The 14300-nt window shown below is 30.2% G+C and overlaps 1 protein-coding gene across 1 annotated transcript in view; it reads left to right on the top strand.

Moving 5' to 3' along the window:
- Positions 1–14300, top strand: part of LOC111048024 (high affinity cationic amino acid transporter 1) — a 33078-nt gene that overhangs the window by 9320 nt on the left and 9458 nt on the right. The window contains exons 8-12 of the mRNA XM_039432839.1: positions 171–268; positions 927–1066; positions 2322–2424; positions 3467–3624; positions 6465–6631. Coding sequence (XP_039288773.1) covers positions 171–268; positions 927–1066; positions 2322–2424; positions 3467–3624; positions 6465–6631 — 666 coding nt within the window. The remainder of the gene's footprint in view (positions 1–170; positions 269–926; positions 1067–2321; positions 2425–3466; positions 3625–6464; positions 6632–14300) is intronic.

A 14300-nucleotide genomic window follows, 5' to 3' on the forward strand; every position in this document is an offset into this window, starting at 1 on the left:
GAAGAATCTTTTCAATACTTGACGATTAAAAGAAAATTTAAGTAATTGTGCCAAATGTCATCAATCAGGCCTATTTTTTATCATTCAGCTTAGCGTATATTTTTTAATTATGTTAAATAAGTAATTTTTTCAACTGAATTTTCAATGTTAGTCTTTTTTAATTCTTTCAGGATCCATACGCACCCTTACCCTATGCATTTGAGAAGGTTGGAATGCCTGCTGTAAAGGTGATGGTAACAGTTGGAGCCATTTTTGCTCTTTGTGCTAGGTAAGTGAAAATATTTACATTTTCTCAATTTTCTTCTCTATAGTTGTTTCACTTCGTCTATAGTGCCACCTCCATTTAAGTTCAATGCTAATCTAGGATTACATGAAAATATGGTCGCATTCATTTTAATATTTTACATGCAGAGTTCAAACCAACTGCAGATCTATCTCCGTTTAAACTGGGATTTAAATCCTATTTACCATCTGAGACAATGGCAATTAGGGCGAGACCATATTCGCTAGGAGTATTTACAGACGTTAACACAATCAGCCAATTGGAGAGCTTCCTGTCCTGACGAGTCCGAAAACGCCTGTAAAACGCCTAATATGGTCTCACCCTTAAATTTGTTTTATATCTATCAATCTATCTAACTTTACAACTATCTTATCTTAGTGAATACTTAGGCCCGGTTGCACAACAGCCGGTTAAATTTTAACCGTGATTAATTTCACGAGAACCAATCAGAAAAGGCATTTTTGAAAAGACGGCTTTTCTGATTGGTTCTCGTGTGGAATTAATCACGGTTGAAATTTAACCTGCACTTACTATCAAAATCCTTATAGATATAACATGACTTTGTAAAATTTTTATTACAAATCACAGACAAAAAAAAGATAATTCATGGAATTTTGCTAATTACGTACAAATTTGTTTTTAGTTTGCTAGGTTCTTTATTTCCACTGCCCAGAATGATTTATGCAATGGCAATTGATGGACTCCTGTTTCGAAAATTCGCTCTCATTCATCCAAAATGGCTGACTCCCATCAATGCTACATTATTCGCTGGATTTATTGGAGGTAAATTTCACTCTATTCGTATTTCTTCAATTCTCAACATTTTTATCACATACGGTTCTTTGGCTCCTATTGAAGCAAAAATATTAAAGGTACTAAACTAAGGTGTGATGAAAAAGTCCATGTTGATAAATTATGTAGAACTGAATTATGTAGAACTGATAGCATCTCTTTCTTTCATTCACCTTGATATGAGGAAATTCCACAACATCTTTGTCTCTATAGTTCATTTTTTTTTTTTGTTGAAATGTTGGGAATCTATTGAGCTAATTAGGATTTTCAGTAAATTTTGAAAATTTTTGTATTCATTAACAATAATTTTAATTATATGACGATACCGGTTACGAAAGATAGCCGAGACGACTAAGGCGCTGCAACCTTCAGTCTGCAGTTCAACACCAAACTGTCAGCATTGATTGGAGCATTGCAATGTAATTTATAAGGAATATTAATAGTTAAGTGAATCAGTCAGTACTAGGTAGTCTATATTAAAGGAAAGTCATATTTTATTCTCTAAATTTGAAGTGAGTCTCAATATAACTCCTTCAATATTTCTGTATCCCTTTTTCATATCTGTATCAACCTTTATTATATTTAATACCGTTCGGCAATTAATCTAATTAAATATAAGTTGAGAACCGTAAAATATGATTTTTCAAGGATTATGTTCCACTTTTATAGGAATTAAATTATTTTAAATTTGAGCTCACACTCCAGTCAACAGATAGTAACAGAATACACCAATTTCCATGAAAAAACGAGCAATTACTATAGTGAGGTCCACGTTATAATAGCAGTGAAGGAAGATAGGAGAACAACGTTGCCGATTCTCCAGCTTGTCAATGCCTTCTTTCGACGGTAACTGATACAGGTTTATTGATGTAATATTAATAATTGTTCATTCTAGTTTAAAATAATTAATTATATTTTATTAAGCAAAAAATTATATTTTTCAATAATTTCAAAATGAATTTCCATAATTAAGATGAAATATTTTGTTAATTAATTATCAATTATTATACATTGTTAAAATACGATCTGGCAACAGAGCTAAGCGAGAAAGCGCTATCCGCTTTGTTGACTGATATACAAGGATAGCAATACCATTGCTAATCAAACACTGCCATTATAACGTGCACCTCACTATAGATAAATATAAAATATGAACCCATATTTAAATGGAATAAATAAGGATTATTTTATGCTATGTTGATTTGATAAATTGTAGGCTAATTACTGTTACTTGTGTCAATTACAGCTATAATGGCAGCATTATTCAATCTGGAACAATTGATTGACATGATGTCAATAGGAACACTACTTGCATACACCATTGTAGCTATGTGCATCCTAGTTCTCAGGTAAGTTTTATAAACTTACAGAGAATAGAATTTAGTAAAGCTTATAGTGTGATTTATTTTCTAGCCTAATTGAAAAAATATTCAATTTTTTAGATACTTTATTATTCAAGTTTTAATACCCAGCCTATAAGTACTGTATTTTTCCTTATTTAGAATGTTTTTTTACCAGCCTATTAGGTAGATAGGCATTAGCCGGTAAGGTAGGCATTAGATTGATGGTTCAATCATGAGAAGTAAATAATAAATAAAATTTGAGACTATTCCATTGTATCAGCAACAACTATTTTAATTATTTGTCTACACAAAATGCCTATAATAAGATTTAATTTCAACTTACCTTCAGTTGAAAGGGAAGCATTGATTTATTTATCAAGGATAGTTATTGCCAGTTTAAAATTTAAAATGAATCTCATTATATAGGCTACGTATTATGGAAAAATCTCACAAAATTCATTCACATAATCGTTTATTCTTAAAGATGTTGATCTCTATTCTACTCAATGTATGAGAATAATTTCATCATGTTTTTATGTACAGTATTTTTATTATGAAATAAAAATTTCACAATATTCATTCACATCATCGTTAATTCTTAAAGAGGTTGATTTCTATTCTACTCAATGTATGAAAATAATTTCATCATGTTTTTATGTACAGTACTTGTAGATTTTAGAGACACAAGAGTTGGTTTGTTTATATAAATTATCAACGCTATCTTGTTTCAACACTGTTTTCATAAATGAAAATCAATTGTAGTTATTATCTTTACGTTACCGTAATTAAATAAAAAAATAAAATGCTGTATTGGCATTTATTTATTTATTTGTACAATTGGCTTTGAACTGGAATTTTATTATATTAATTAAACTATATTTAACTAGAACCAGGCAATAATTTTTTGTGTATTTATTTAATTATCTAGCTTCAATTCTGTTTGTGTATGATAACTTATCACACTTATAATGTTGATGATTCAAACACAAAATTGGCATAATATCAATATCAAATTATTTGATGAATTGTAATATCGAATGAATTGCAGGTATCGAGATGTAAACCCAACAGGGTCTTTCGAGCACAACCGAAAGGTCAAATCGAATGTGGCGATGGACAAATTTGTGACCTTGTTCAATTTGACATCTTCGAAACATCCGAGCTCGGCTTCCGAGCAAATAGCCAACTGGTCGATCGCCTTACTCAGTAAGTTTCCACTTGAATCTGTCAGCATTCCTCACGAATAGCATTTCCATTTTTCCATTCATTCAATTCTGACTGTTAACAGTCGACATTTAACCAACCTGACAGCATTCCTTATAAATAACACTGACGCTTCATGTTCAACTAATATGCTCAAAGTTTAAAGTGGATATCATAGTAGTTTATTGACGTTATTAACAAGTCAACATATTATTTCATAGTTTATTCCTAATAAATTAATGTTACATTCTATTTAATGTTATTTATTTTGATGATTATGAATGACTAAATCTTATTTCAAGTCATCTATATCCCAAGATTATTACTTATTATCATAAAATTTCATTCTTCCCATTGCACCGATGGGGACATTTCACAGTGAATTTCACCATAGCTGTTATTAAAAAGTGAGCAGATTTTATTTTACCGAACATTCATAAAAAATATTATAGCGTAGCAACCGTACATTCATAATAAATTATTGCGTAGCAGTCTTAGAGATCCCCGGTTAAGACCCGCTCATCACCAAAAGTTTTTGAACAGGTCACTCCCGTGTTAACCGATGGGCACGTCAACTTTCGGTCCCGGCTGAAGTATGACAGTCGTAAGGCCCATTGACGGCTTAAATGATTCAGGCGAGGTGGAACTTCTCACCAATAAAAGCTATACGAATATTATTATCATAATAAATTATTGTAGTTGCATAATTTTTGGTTGTTCAACTTTATGATCAGGCCTACCGTACCGTCATAGTTTCTTGTAATGTGACTCACAAGTAATAATACACTTGACTATAAATGTTATTGAGTAAAATTTTATACAATGGAAACCCCCCCCCCAAAATAGATGTTTCATGAAGTTTTAACACTAGAATGACGATGTGCAGACTATATTATATTAATTTTGAGAAATATGAAATACTGTATTTACTCACTGACTGGAGCATGCTTTCTAATAGCATGGGATTCATTGTCAACATTCATGAAGAAGTTCGTAATGAATAGATATTCAAGAAATATATGTTCTTCTGTGCACTTGATTCAATATGTATTTAGAACTAGCTGGCCCGGCGAACTTCGTACCGCCAAATAGTTAATGCATCTCATGACAAACTTTAGCTTGATAGACACATGAGGAGGCGCGATGCCGCATTTTGCATTCAGGTGCTTCTTGATTATTGGTTTGGATGGAAGAACTCACTCACACTGAATCGGGCATGGCGTGGAACGGTGTGTTAAGGCAATCTCTGTAAGATCAACACTTTGTGTCACTAAGCCGCGCCTCCACAGGTGTGCTTAGCCTTAGCTTAATCTGATGCAGTATATTTTTATGAAAATCATCCAACAATCAGTATTTACATGTATATCTCAATATGGACTTCCTATTTGCTTAGTTAGTTGTTCAGCAGTTTGTATTTTTAGATATAGTTGAATGCAGCTTGCTGGGAAATTGAATGGTATATCTCCTTGCTGCTGATTTTCCCGTGCATATTCTAAATTTACAGCATTTCGAGTTCTACGACCCAAGTTTGGTCGTCGTTCGTACCGCGTCATTATTATTAGAAATTAGAATTTTGCGAATCAGTAGAAAGAATATAGAAAAACAGATCTACCGACGGCTCTTGAATGACGCAATGATTAAAACAGCTGATTTTTATTTCTGTGTGTGACCAGCTTACAAATATTCTCCCATAAGGATTACATGCAAACTTTGAAGGAACGTAAGAAAGAGTCCTAAAATCGGATTATAAATTTGATATGCCATAAACCTGGTCCTAAACATAACGAACACAACTAAAAAAATCATCAAATTCGGTGCACACATAAAAAAGTTATTGAATGTCAAAATTTGAGGCTAGATTTTTATTTATATAGACTAGAAGGTAACCCGTGCTCCACAAGAGTCTAATTAAAAACTTGACAAACTGAAAACTTGACGTACTGAAATCTTGAAGAATTGAAAATAGGCCTATAATCATACTTGGTAAATTAAGAATCTATATTCAAAGTTTCAAGTTTCAATCTATATGCAAATTTCAAAGACTGAGTAGTTCATTCGTGATTATAATATAATATTATTATAATATTTCATCAAGATTTGACACTAAAATGACGACTAGCAGACTATATTAATTTATTATTTGTGAAAAATATAAAATATTTACTCACTGACTGGAGCATGCTTTCAAATCACATCGGATACATTGCAATAGTTGAGATTTAATGATTTTTGACAATAAATCCGATGTGATTCGAAAGCATGCTCTAGTCAGTGAGTGAATATTTTATATTTTTCACAAATAGTATAGTCTGGAAGTCGTCATTTTAGTGTCAAAACTTAATGAAATATATATATATATATAATTAAGTATTTACATGTATATTTCATCAGTATTTACATGTATATCTCAATATGGACTTCCCATATATATATATATATTATATATATATATATATATATATACATACACATATATATATATATATATATATATATATATATATATATATATATATCATTAAGTATTTACATGTATATTTCATCAGGATTTACATGTATATCTCAATATGGACTTCCTATTTGCTTAGTTAGTTGTTCAGCAGTTTGTATTTTTAGATATATGCTCTAGTCAGTGAGTGAATATTTTATATTTTTCACAAATATAAAATATTTTATATATTATATATATATATATATATATATATATATATATATATATATATTTATATTTATTTGGGGGTTTACATTGTAAAATGTAAAACATAATAGCAGTTCGTAATGAGTAGAGAAATTCAATAATATGCCTATATTTGTTCATTCACTAGTGAGTATTTGTGTTGCAGTTGCTTCCCTGGCCGCTGTTTGTCTGTGTCTAATTCACCTGGAGGGGCAAATAGTGGCTGGCAGTTATTGGGCGATCTCACTGCTGTCCATTCTCAGCGCAATCAGTCTCATCGTACTGCTCGTCATCTACAGGCAGCCTCAGAATGACACTGTTCTCTCTTTCAAGGTACCTACATACATTTATTTCAAATTCTACATATTATCAAAATTATTTATTTCAATAGTTTTAATATGAAACATATAACAGTCATGTCACATAGGAAATAGTCATACTGAATATAAATATTGTATATTATTTTATTGATACAAAACTTGAAAACAGGCTACATCGGTCAGAGATAAGAGCAATTTGCAGAAGCACCAAAGTCTGCAAGTTTTTAAATATAAATTAAAAATTAATCACAAGCGTAGTAAAATAACAATTGTTCTTCGAATTTAATCTTCTTCTATACTTATATAAAATTCTTATCTCACTAACTCACTCACTGATCACGATTTCTGGAAAACTACTGGATGGATTGCAACAAAACTTGGAACCTATAGCTTCCTTATACGTCCTAAGTGCTCAATAAGAAATCTTTTGGCGATATTTAAACTCGATATTTAAGGTGGTTTCAAGGGTTTAAAGTTCATCTTTTAGCATGTATATTCTTCTTCTCCCAATATAATTTATTATAATTGGAAATGTTCATATCATATGTTACTATAGAACTATAATCTAGAGAGAGTACCTCTTCGAAGCAGTTGTTAACTGGCAACTAAATTAATAATTTTGTCAGGTTGGCATTAACTTGAGATGACTTCATTAGGTTGGCACAATGTTGAAGAACTAATTACATTTATTATTACATTATTATTACATTCCTTAATCACAACATCAAATTAATGATTGGGAGAGAATCAACAGGATAAACCCAAAACTGTTCCTCTCCCTAATTTTGATAAAAATAGTCCAAATGAGGTTATGAAAACACTTTTATAAAGATCACAAAAATTTACAGTCCAAATATACATTATACTAAAAATTTTGTATCTTGGTTGATCAGAAAGATGAAATAAATTATTATTACACTTGAAAATGCATTAATAAATTGAAAAATATTAAAAAACTTGATAAATTTGAAGCCAGAAAAATCACAAAAACATTTTAGAGAATTATGTTCTGTTACACTTGAAAATGTTATTACACTTGAAAATGCATTAATAAATTGAAAAATATTAAAAAACTTGATAAATTTGAAGCCAGAAAAATCACAAAAACATTTTAGAGAATTATGTTCTGTTTATCAATAAATGCATTTATCGAGAACAAATTGATTGGGCACTGCTGCTTCAATCAGAGCTATTATTCCTGGGAGTAAAGATATTTTTTTTTCATAAAACAAACTTTTATGACGGAGGTTGCTTCTATCAATTGATCCTATTCTATCAAGTCTAATTTTGTTTGTATATCCGACAGACAGAATCAAACAATGCTGACACATTGATGTGAATCTTACTATAATTTGGTTACTTTAGATCAGATGGAGATAATAATGTTGATGATCGCTACTGTTTCAATTTATATCATGTTTGACATTTTTGATTTTGATTTCAGCTGTTATTATTATGTGAAATAAGCTCTCATTGAATGAAATCATAATCATTGAAGTCAATTATACTAAGAAAGCAATTTCTGTTTGAATATGTGTGTTTGTGGATATGTATGTATGGCGGACAGATCTCGAAAACGATTTTGATTAAATCAAGAATATATTGGGTTTGCGACAAAAACATCATATTGAACAGGTTTCAACTCTGGGAAAATTTGCTGAAGTTCCGTGAGAAAGGATTATTGGTCCCTCAAGTAGCAGCTGATCAGAAAAAAGTTTTCCATAGTCTGTTGAAAACATAAGAGAGTGTGAGCGAATGAAAAACATTATAATAGCTGTAGTTGAATTACCAAATTGGCCGACCTTATTTTAAAGTTTTCATGGAACATCTGGAAGAATAGGTTCAGAAAGTGACCGGATGATAGCAAAAGTAATTTAAAATCGATCTCTCCAAACATATGGTAGTTGAATGTAATGTTCATTGTAAGGTGATATAGATGCGACTAATATATCCAGCTTCTGTTGTATTGGTTCCTCTGTTGCTCTATGTTTGTACGCAGCCATGGCCTTAAGAGAGCCAGTTGCACTGTCTGTTAATTCATAATCCGGACTAAATACCACGAGAACTAATCAGAGAAGCCTTCTATTAATAAAAAACCCTGCTCTGATTAATTCTCATGAAATTTAATCCTGATTGAAATTGAATAGGCTATTGTGCTACTGGGCCTGATATTTAAATGTTTCAAAATCAGCTAAAAACTAAATAGAAAAAACATAATATTCCATCAGCTGCTCCTATTTCCTTTCATGATGTCATTACATGACAAAAGACAAACCTATTGATATTTATAGATCACAATACTAAAGTTGTAAATACTTAATTACATGTTAGTTTACATCCAAATTTTCATCCCTAAGCTTTTGGTTTCAAGCTAAGATCAAAGAAACAAATCATAGAATGTTAGTCAATAATCAAAGTGATTGAATAAACTCTATTCAGATTTATGCAAATTCACATTAAAATGATCCCATTCTAATCTTCATGATATTAAAGTTAAGGACATGAGAAATCAGCCACAATAAATGTTATACTAACTAATAACTATTATGAATGGACTCTTATGTATGAATGGACTTCCATGGAAGAAAGAATCACTAGATTGGCTGCTTTTACACTCTTCGATAAGTGAAACAAAAAGTATGAAAAAAATTCCAGAATAAGCAAGAGATCCATGGATACCAGAGTCATCAAATTCCGAATCAACTTAATTTTGAATTTAATTTTCAATTTCAAAAAACAAAAATAACATTAAAATACTAATTTGATTTAATCTCAACGGGAAATATTAATTGCCAATGAATAAAGTTGAGGTCGACCCTTAAGCCCCGCCCAATATTCTACAAAATTAGCTGCAATTAGACTACTATTCTACAGAGCATTTCCAACAAATCAATTTATTAATCGAATGATTTGACTCAATAATTTTCATGCCAAGTTGTGGCCTAATCTCAAAAACGATTTTAACAATTTTGGTAGGATTCAGATTATAAATGTTTCACAAAAATAATGTTATATTTTAATTCCCGTAACGAAGCACGGGTGCCCTGGTAGTAATGTATGAAACTTCATTAATTTCAATGTTCAAGACATCATCATAATATTTGACATTTCGGTTTCAACCTGTCAGTCTCTACATATCTATGTAGGAAAATAAATCATCCTTACACAAAAACATCTGATTAGGTTTTCTTTTAAATTTATGAATTCAGGGCTACTTTCTTGTATTTATGAAATAGTACCCTTTAAAATTAATAAAATATTAAAAAACAAGAATGCAAATTGTAAAGCTGCGTTTACACTGAAGTTATTAACAAAATTTTAATAACCTTATACTTATAGATTCTATTAGATTAAACATAACTTATCATTCACATGATGAACATATGTATTTGTCAAGTTCCATTCAATCTAATAGAATATATAAGGAAGTTTTAAACATTTTGTTAATAACTGTGGTGTAAACCCAGCTTAACGTAACTACTAGTTAGATTCGGTGATCACACCATCTGTCAGGTTATAAAACCTGGTTAGGTTACTACGAAACTAGTAGTTATGTTACAATTTGTATTCTTGTTTTTTAATATTTTATTCATTTTAAAGGGTACTATAATTCTATTTTATAAATCTGATTAGGTACTTTGTGTTCTTCGATGAATGAATGTACTGGAACTGTAGTGTTTCAACTTTGAAAGAATCCCTCCTTGATGTTTTAGAACAAGCCCTGTTAGGGTCAGTAAGGCCAATAATTATCCTACTCTCACAAAATAGTGGAAATAAGAATTCTCAGATAATTTAACTGAAAGAATGAATAACGATTAAATGCTGTATTAATAACTTTTTGTCGTTTACGAGTCATTGAACATTTGAATTTTGATATATGAATTACTATAAATTGTGTAATATTACATTTTTCTTCTCACATTGGAATCGAATCTTCAATTCGAGATCTATGGAACTTTATAGTAAATGTCAGAGTTATCAATAGACGGATAAACTTTTTGACGGAGAATTTATTATCGTAAATGTTTGTTGCATTGTTCCATGGTGTCACCGAGGCAGGGTTAACATATTACTAGTTAAATGGTTTATTTAAATCGAGATATATATAAAAATTTAAAATAACATTTTCAAAATAAAGTTTTATTGAGAACAGATGTAGAATGTGAATTCTAAACTTATAAGTTATAATTTTTTCGTGACGTGTCTGTAATGTTGGAGGCGTTGGCTTCATGACTAGCAACTTATGTTTTTTCCTGTTCGACCTTCTTCTGAAAAATGGCTGGCTACAAGTATTGTCGTGGAGTTTTGCTCTAAATCATTTTCGTTTATTAATGTTTTAAATTGAGTTTTATATAAATTTTTGTGCATAATTTAGCTATTAGTGTAGTAAAGCCAATAGCCACTGTGTTTCAACTGTAAACTAGATAAGTATTTTAGTTCGTAATAACTCTGAAATAATTAGGCTTAATATATATTCTCCTTGTGTATTTGTGTAAATTCATCTGAAGATTATAAGTTAATTTGCTCTGAAAACTGGATTTCTCATTCATAGGCAATAGATCCATTCACAGTTTATCAAGAATCTATTTTATTGGAGCCGACAACTATTCTTAGGTTGATAGGTGTTAAATGCTATTCCAACCGTTTAAGGAAAAATTGGTAGCACGGCAAATGGTACGCCCTGTGGTGGGACCGAATTACAAAATAAATATGTCCCAAATGGTACACCATGAAATCCCTGGTTATAGAAATTATTAGTAGATAGATATCTTGATAGGTTATGAATGGTTTGTTGCTGAGTGGGAAATCGGTTCAAGAGAGATCAAGTCCTAATGAATATATTATCTGTGCAGACCAGCAAAATGGCATACAATATGAAAAATATTAAAATTGATGATGAGTTAATAGCTGCCTTAACACAACTGTTTGATAAGCAAGATGCTAAGTTAGACCAAATGTTTAAAAATCAAAATGCTAGATTTGATGAGTTAAATGCTAGATTTGATGAGCAAAATGCTAAGTTAGACCAAATGTTTAAAAATCAAAATGCTAGGTTTGATGATATGAAGCAAGAATGTACTAGCATTAGACTAGAGCAGGTTAGTATAAACCTTCTATTGAAAAATGCACATGAAACATTGAAAGATGAAAACAAATTGAAGCAGGATGATAGTAGTGTTAAGTTACAAGATCAACTCATTCAAGTTTCTGACAATGTAGGCCTAGTAACTGTTGTTGAAAAAGTCAACCCTAATGAGATAGTAGAATTGAGTAAAGAAGTAGGTAGGGAGTTGTCTTCACTGAAAGTCAACCATCATGAAAGTGATATTGCTACATTGAAGGTTAGGAAAACTATAAACAAAGTGAATGATTACATGAGACAGGTTTCTGTGGAGGTTAGGAATAATGTGAACAAAATGAATGTTGCTTTGAGTCAAGTTGATGAGTTGAACTTTCAACTGAGAATTGAAAAGGTGTATGCAATGCATTCTCAAGTGAACATGACTAACTTATGCAAGCAAAACGGCTTTGTTGAAACAAATGAACCCATGAATAATAAAACTATGTTCTTGAAGAAAACAAAACGCAAAGTCACCATTGATGTGTTAGTATTCAAAGGTTGTTTCAAGTTGCTTACTTACAAGATGATAACTGTGAATCACATGATGGAAGGGTATTCCCCAACACACAATGATTAGGAATCCTGTGTCATGCCGGGATTTCAGAATAGCAATGACCGTAAATACTACGTATGGTAAGAGTCCATAATTGTATCTTTTTTCTTTCCTGTAGCCTATTTTCTTGGCCCTTAATCTTTTCAATTTTCGATTCTTTCCTGTCTTTGTGTAATATTCAGTAAATTTCTTCTATGAAGCATATCTTAACCAATCTTGTCCATAGTCATTTAAATTTGTATTTTTTTTTGAAATAATATTAGAAGTTGAAATAGTAGCTTATTTTCCTAATCTTTAATTTGTTGATAAAACTTAACTTTTCTAAAATCTATCCATTGTAGTGTAAAGAATTGTGTGCTTGTGACATACTTCTTCATCATGTATCACTTATGTGAAGTGTATCAATTTTGTGTGTTGTTTTAGGGAACTTATTACCCATAATTAATCTTTCTCTTCTTTGTATTGTTTTAGGGAATTTATTTACCCAGTTTTTTTTTTCTCTTGTTTGTATTTTTTAGGGAACTTATTTACCCAGTATTCATCTTGATCGTCTTTGTATTATAATCTTGAAATGTTTGTACTTATTATACAGTCTTTAAATTTTAAATTATTTTAAAAAATATATGGTTCAATTTAAAACGTTTTGTTATATTATTAATTGAAATAAGTGTTTTGTAATTGATTTTTTTTTTAAATTTTAAATTTGTTTGTTCTATAAATTTTGATATGATTGATTATCGTTTGAAATGGATGCTGGAGTGTATGTAGAATTTTTAGTGGGTTTGTTGATTAGAATTTTGCTGGTATGTGATTGTTTTTTGAGATGGAAACCCATTATTGCCTAAAGAAGGAATAACAGAGGTTATGACTTGGAGAGGCAGTAATGAGATAATATTTTTTGAGTTGATTAATAATGTTGATTGCCATAGATGCAAAATAATGATTAATAATGTTGATTGCCATAGATGCAGATTACTTATGAATATTGTTTGCCTTTGAAGCAAAATATTATTGATGTTTTGAATGGTTTCTTGTTTAATGATTGATAGTAAAGTTTTGTCATGAAATGTAGTTTGTGTTTAGAACATTGAAAAGTCGAAATAAACTATAGTATCCAACAAACGATGATTAACAATATTAAATAATTTGCTTTTTATACAAATTTTGAACAAAATTAAAACTAAATAATTTTGAAACCCTGAATGATAAATCATAAATGTGAAATGAACTTGCTATAAATGAAATGTTATATTAAATGATAATGAAATGCAGATATATTATGAAATGATTGTGAATAGAAGACCAAATGTCTGAAATTATTGAAATATGTATTGAAATTATTTTTTTTGTTGTGATGATCTGATGTTTTTTACAATTTTGATAATGATACAGGGTGTTATGAAATTATATTTCTATTTTGAAGAATGGATTAAAATTTGATATTTGAACAGTGAATAGATGAAAATGAATGATTTTTTTTTTTTTTAATTTATCATTGATATGTCCATATTTCACAATTTATGTATTGCTGACTGTATAATAAGATGTTAACAAATTTCAATTTCATAGATACTTAAAATAATTTTCATGTGTATTTATTATTTATTATTTATTTATTTTATTATTATAATTTTTACAAGAAGCACTGAATGGGAGAGAAAAACTAAGGATACTCCTTGTACTATTTCTCTCCCAAATTTAGATATATTTTATATATTTTTATTAGATTGTATTGATAGCCTAATCAAGTTTTTCTTCTTAGTTTATAAGCATTTTAAGACAACAGGTACAGCACAGACATTAACATTGAAATAGTTATCATGTGAATCTCGAAATCAGTAACAAGTGAACGCCATGAAGAGTGTTAAGAACATTTGGGTGATTTTCAAACTAGTGTGACATAACTACGCCAATATCTATGCCTAAATCTACGCTGCGGCCTACACTAATAACTACGCCAATAGCTACGCCAATGCCAAGATCTACGCCGATGCCTGTGCTGATGCC

Source organism: Nilaparvata lugens, chromosome 7 (genome assembly GCF_014356525.2).
Source record: "Nilaparvata lugens isolate BPH chromosome 7, ASM1435652v1, whole genome shotgun sequence".
NCBI classification, from domain to species: domain Eukaryota; kingdom Metazoa; phylum Arthropoda; class Insecta; order Hemiptera; family Delphacidae; genus Nilaparvata; species Nilaparvata lugens.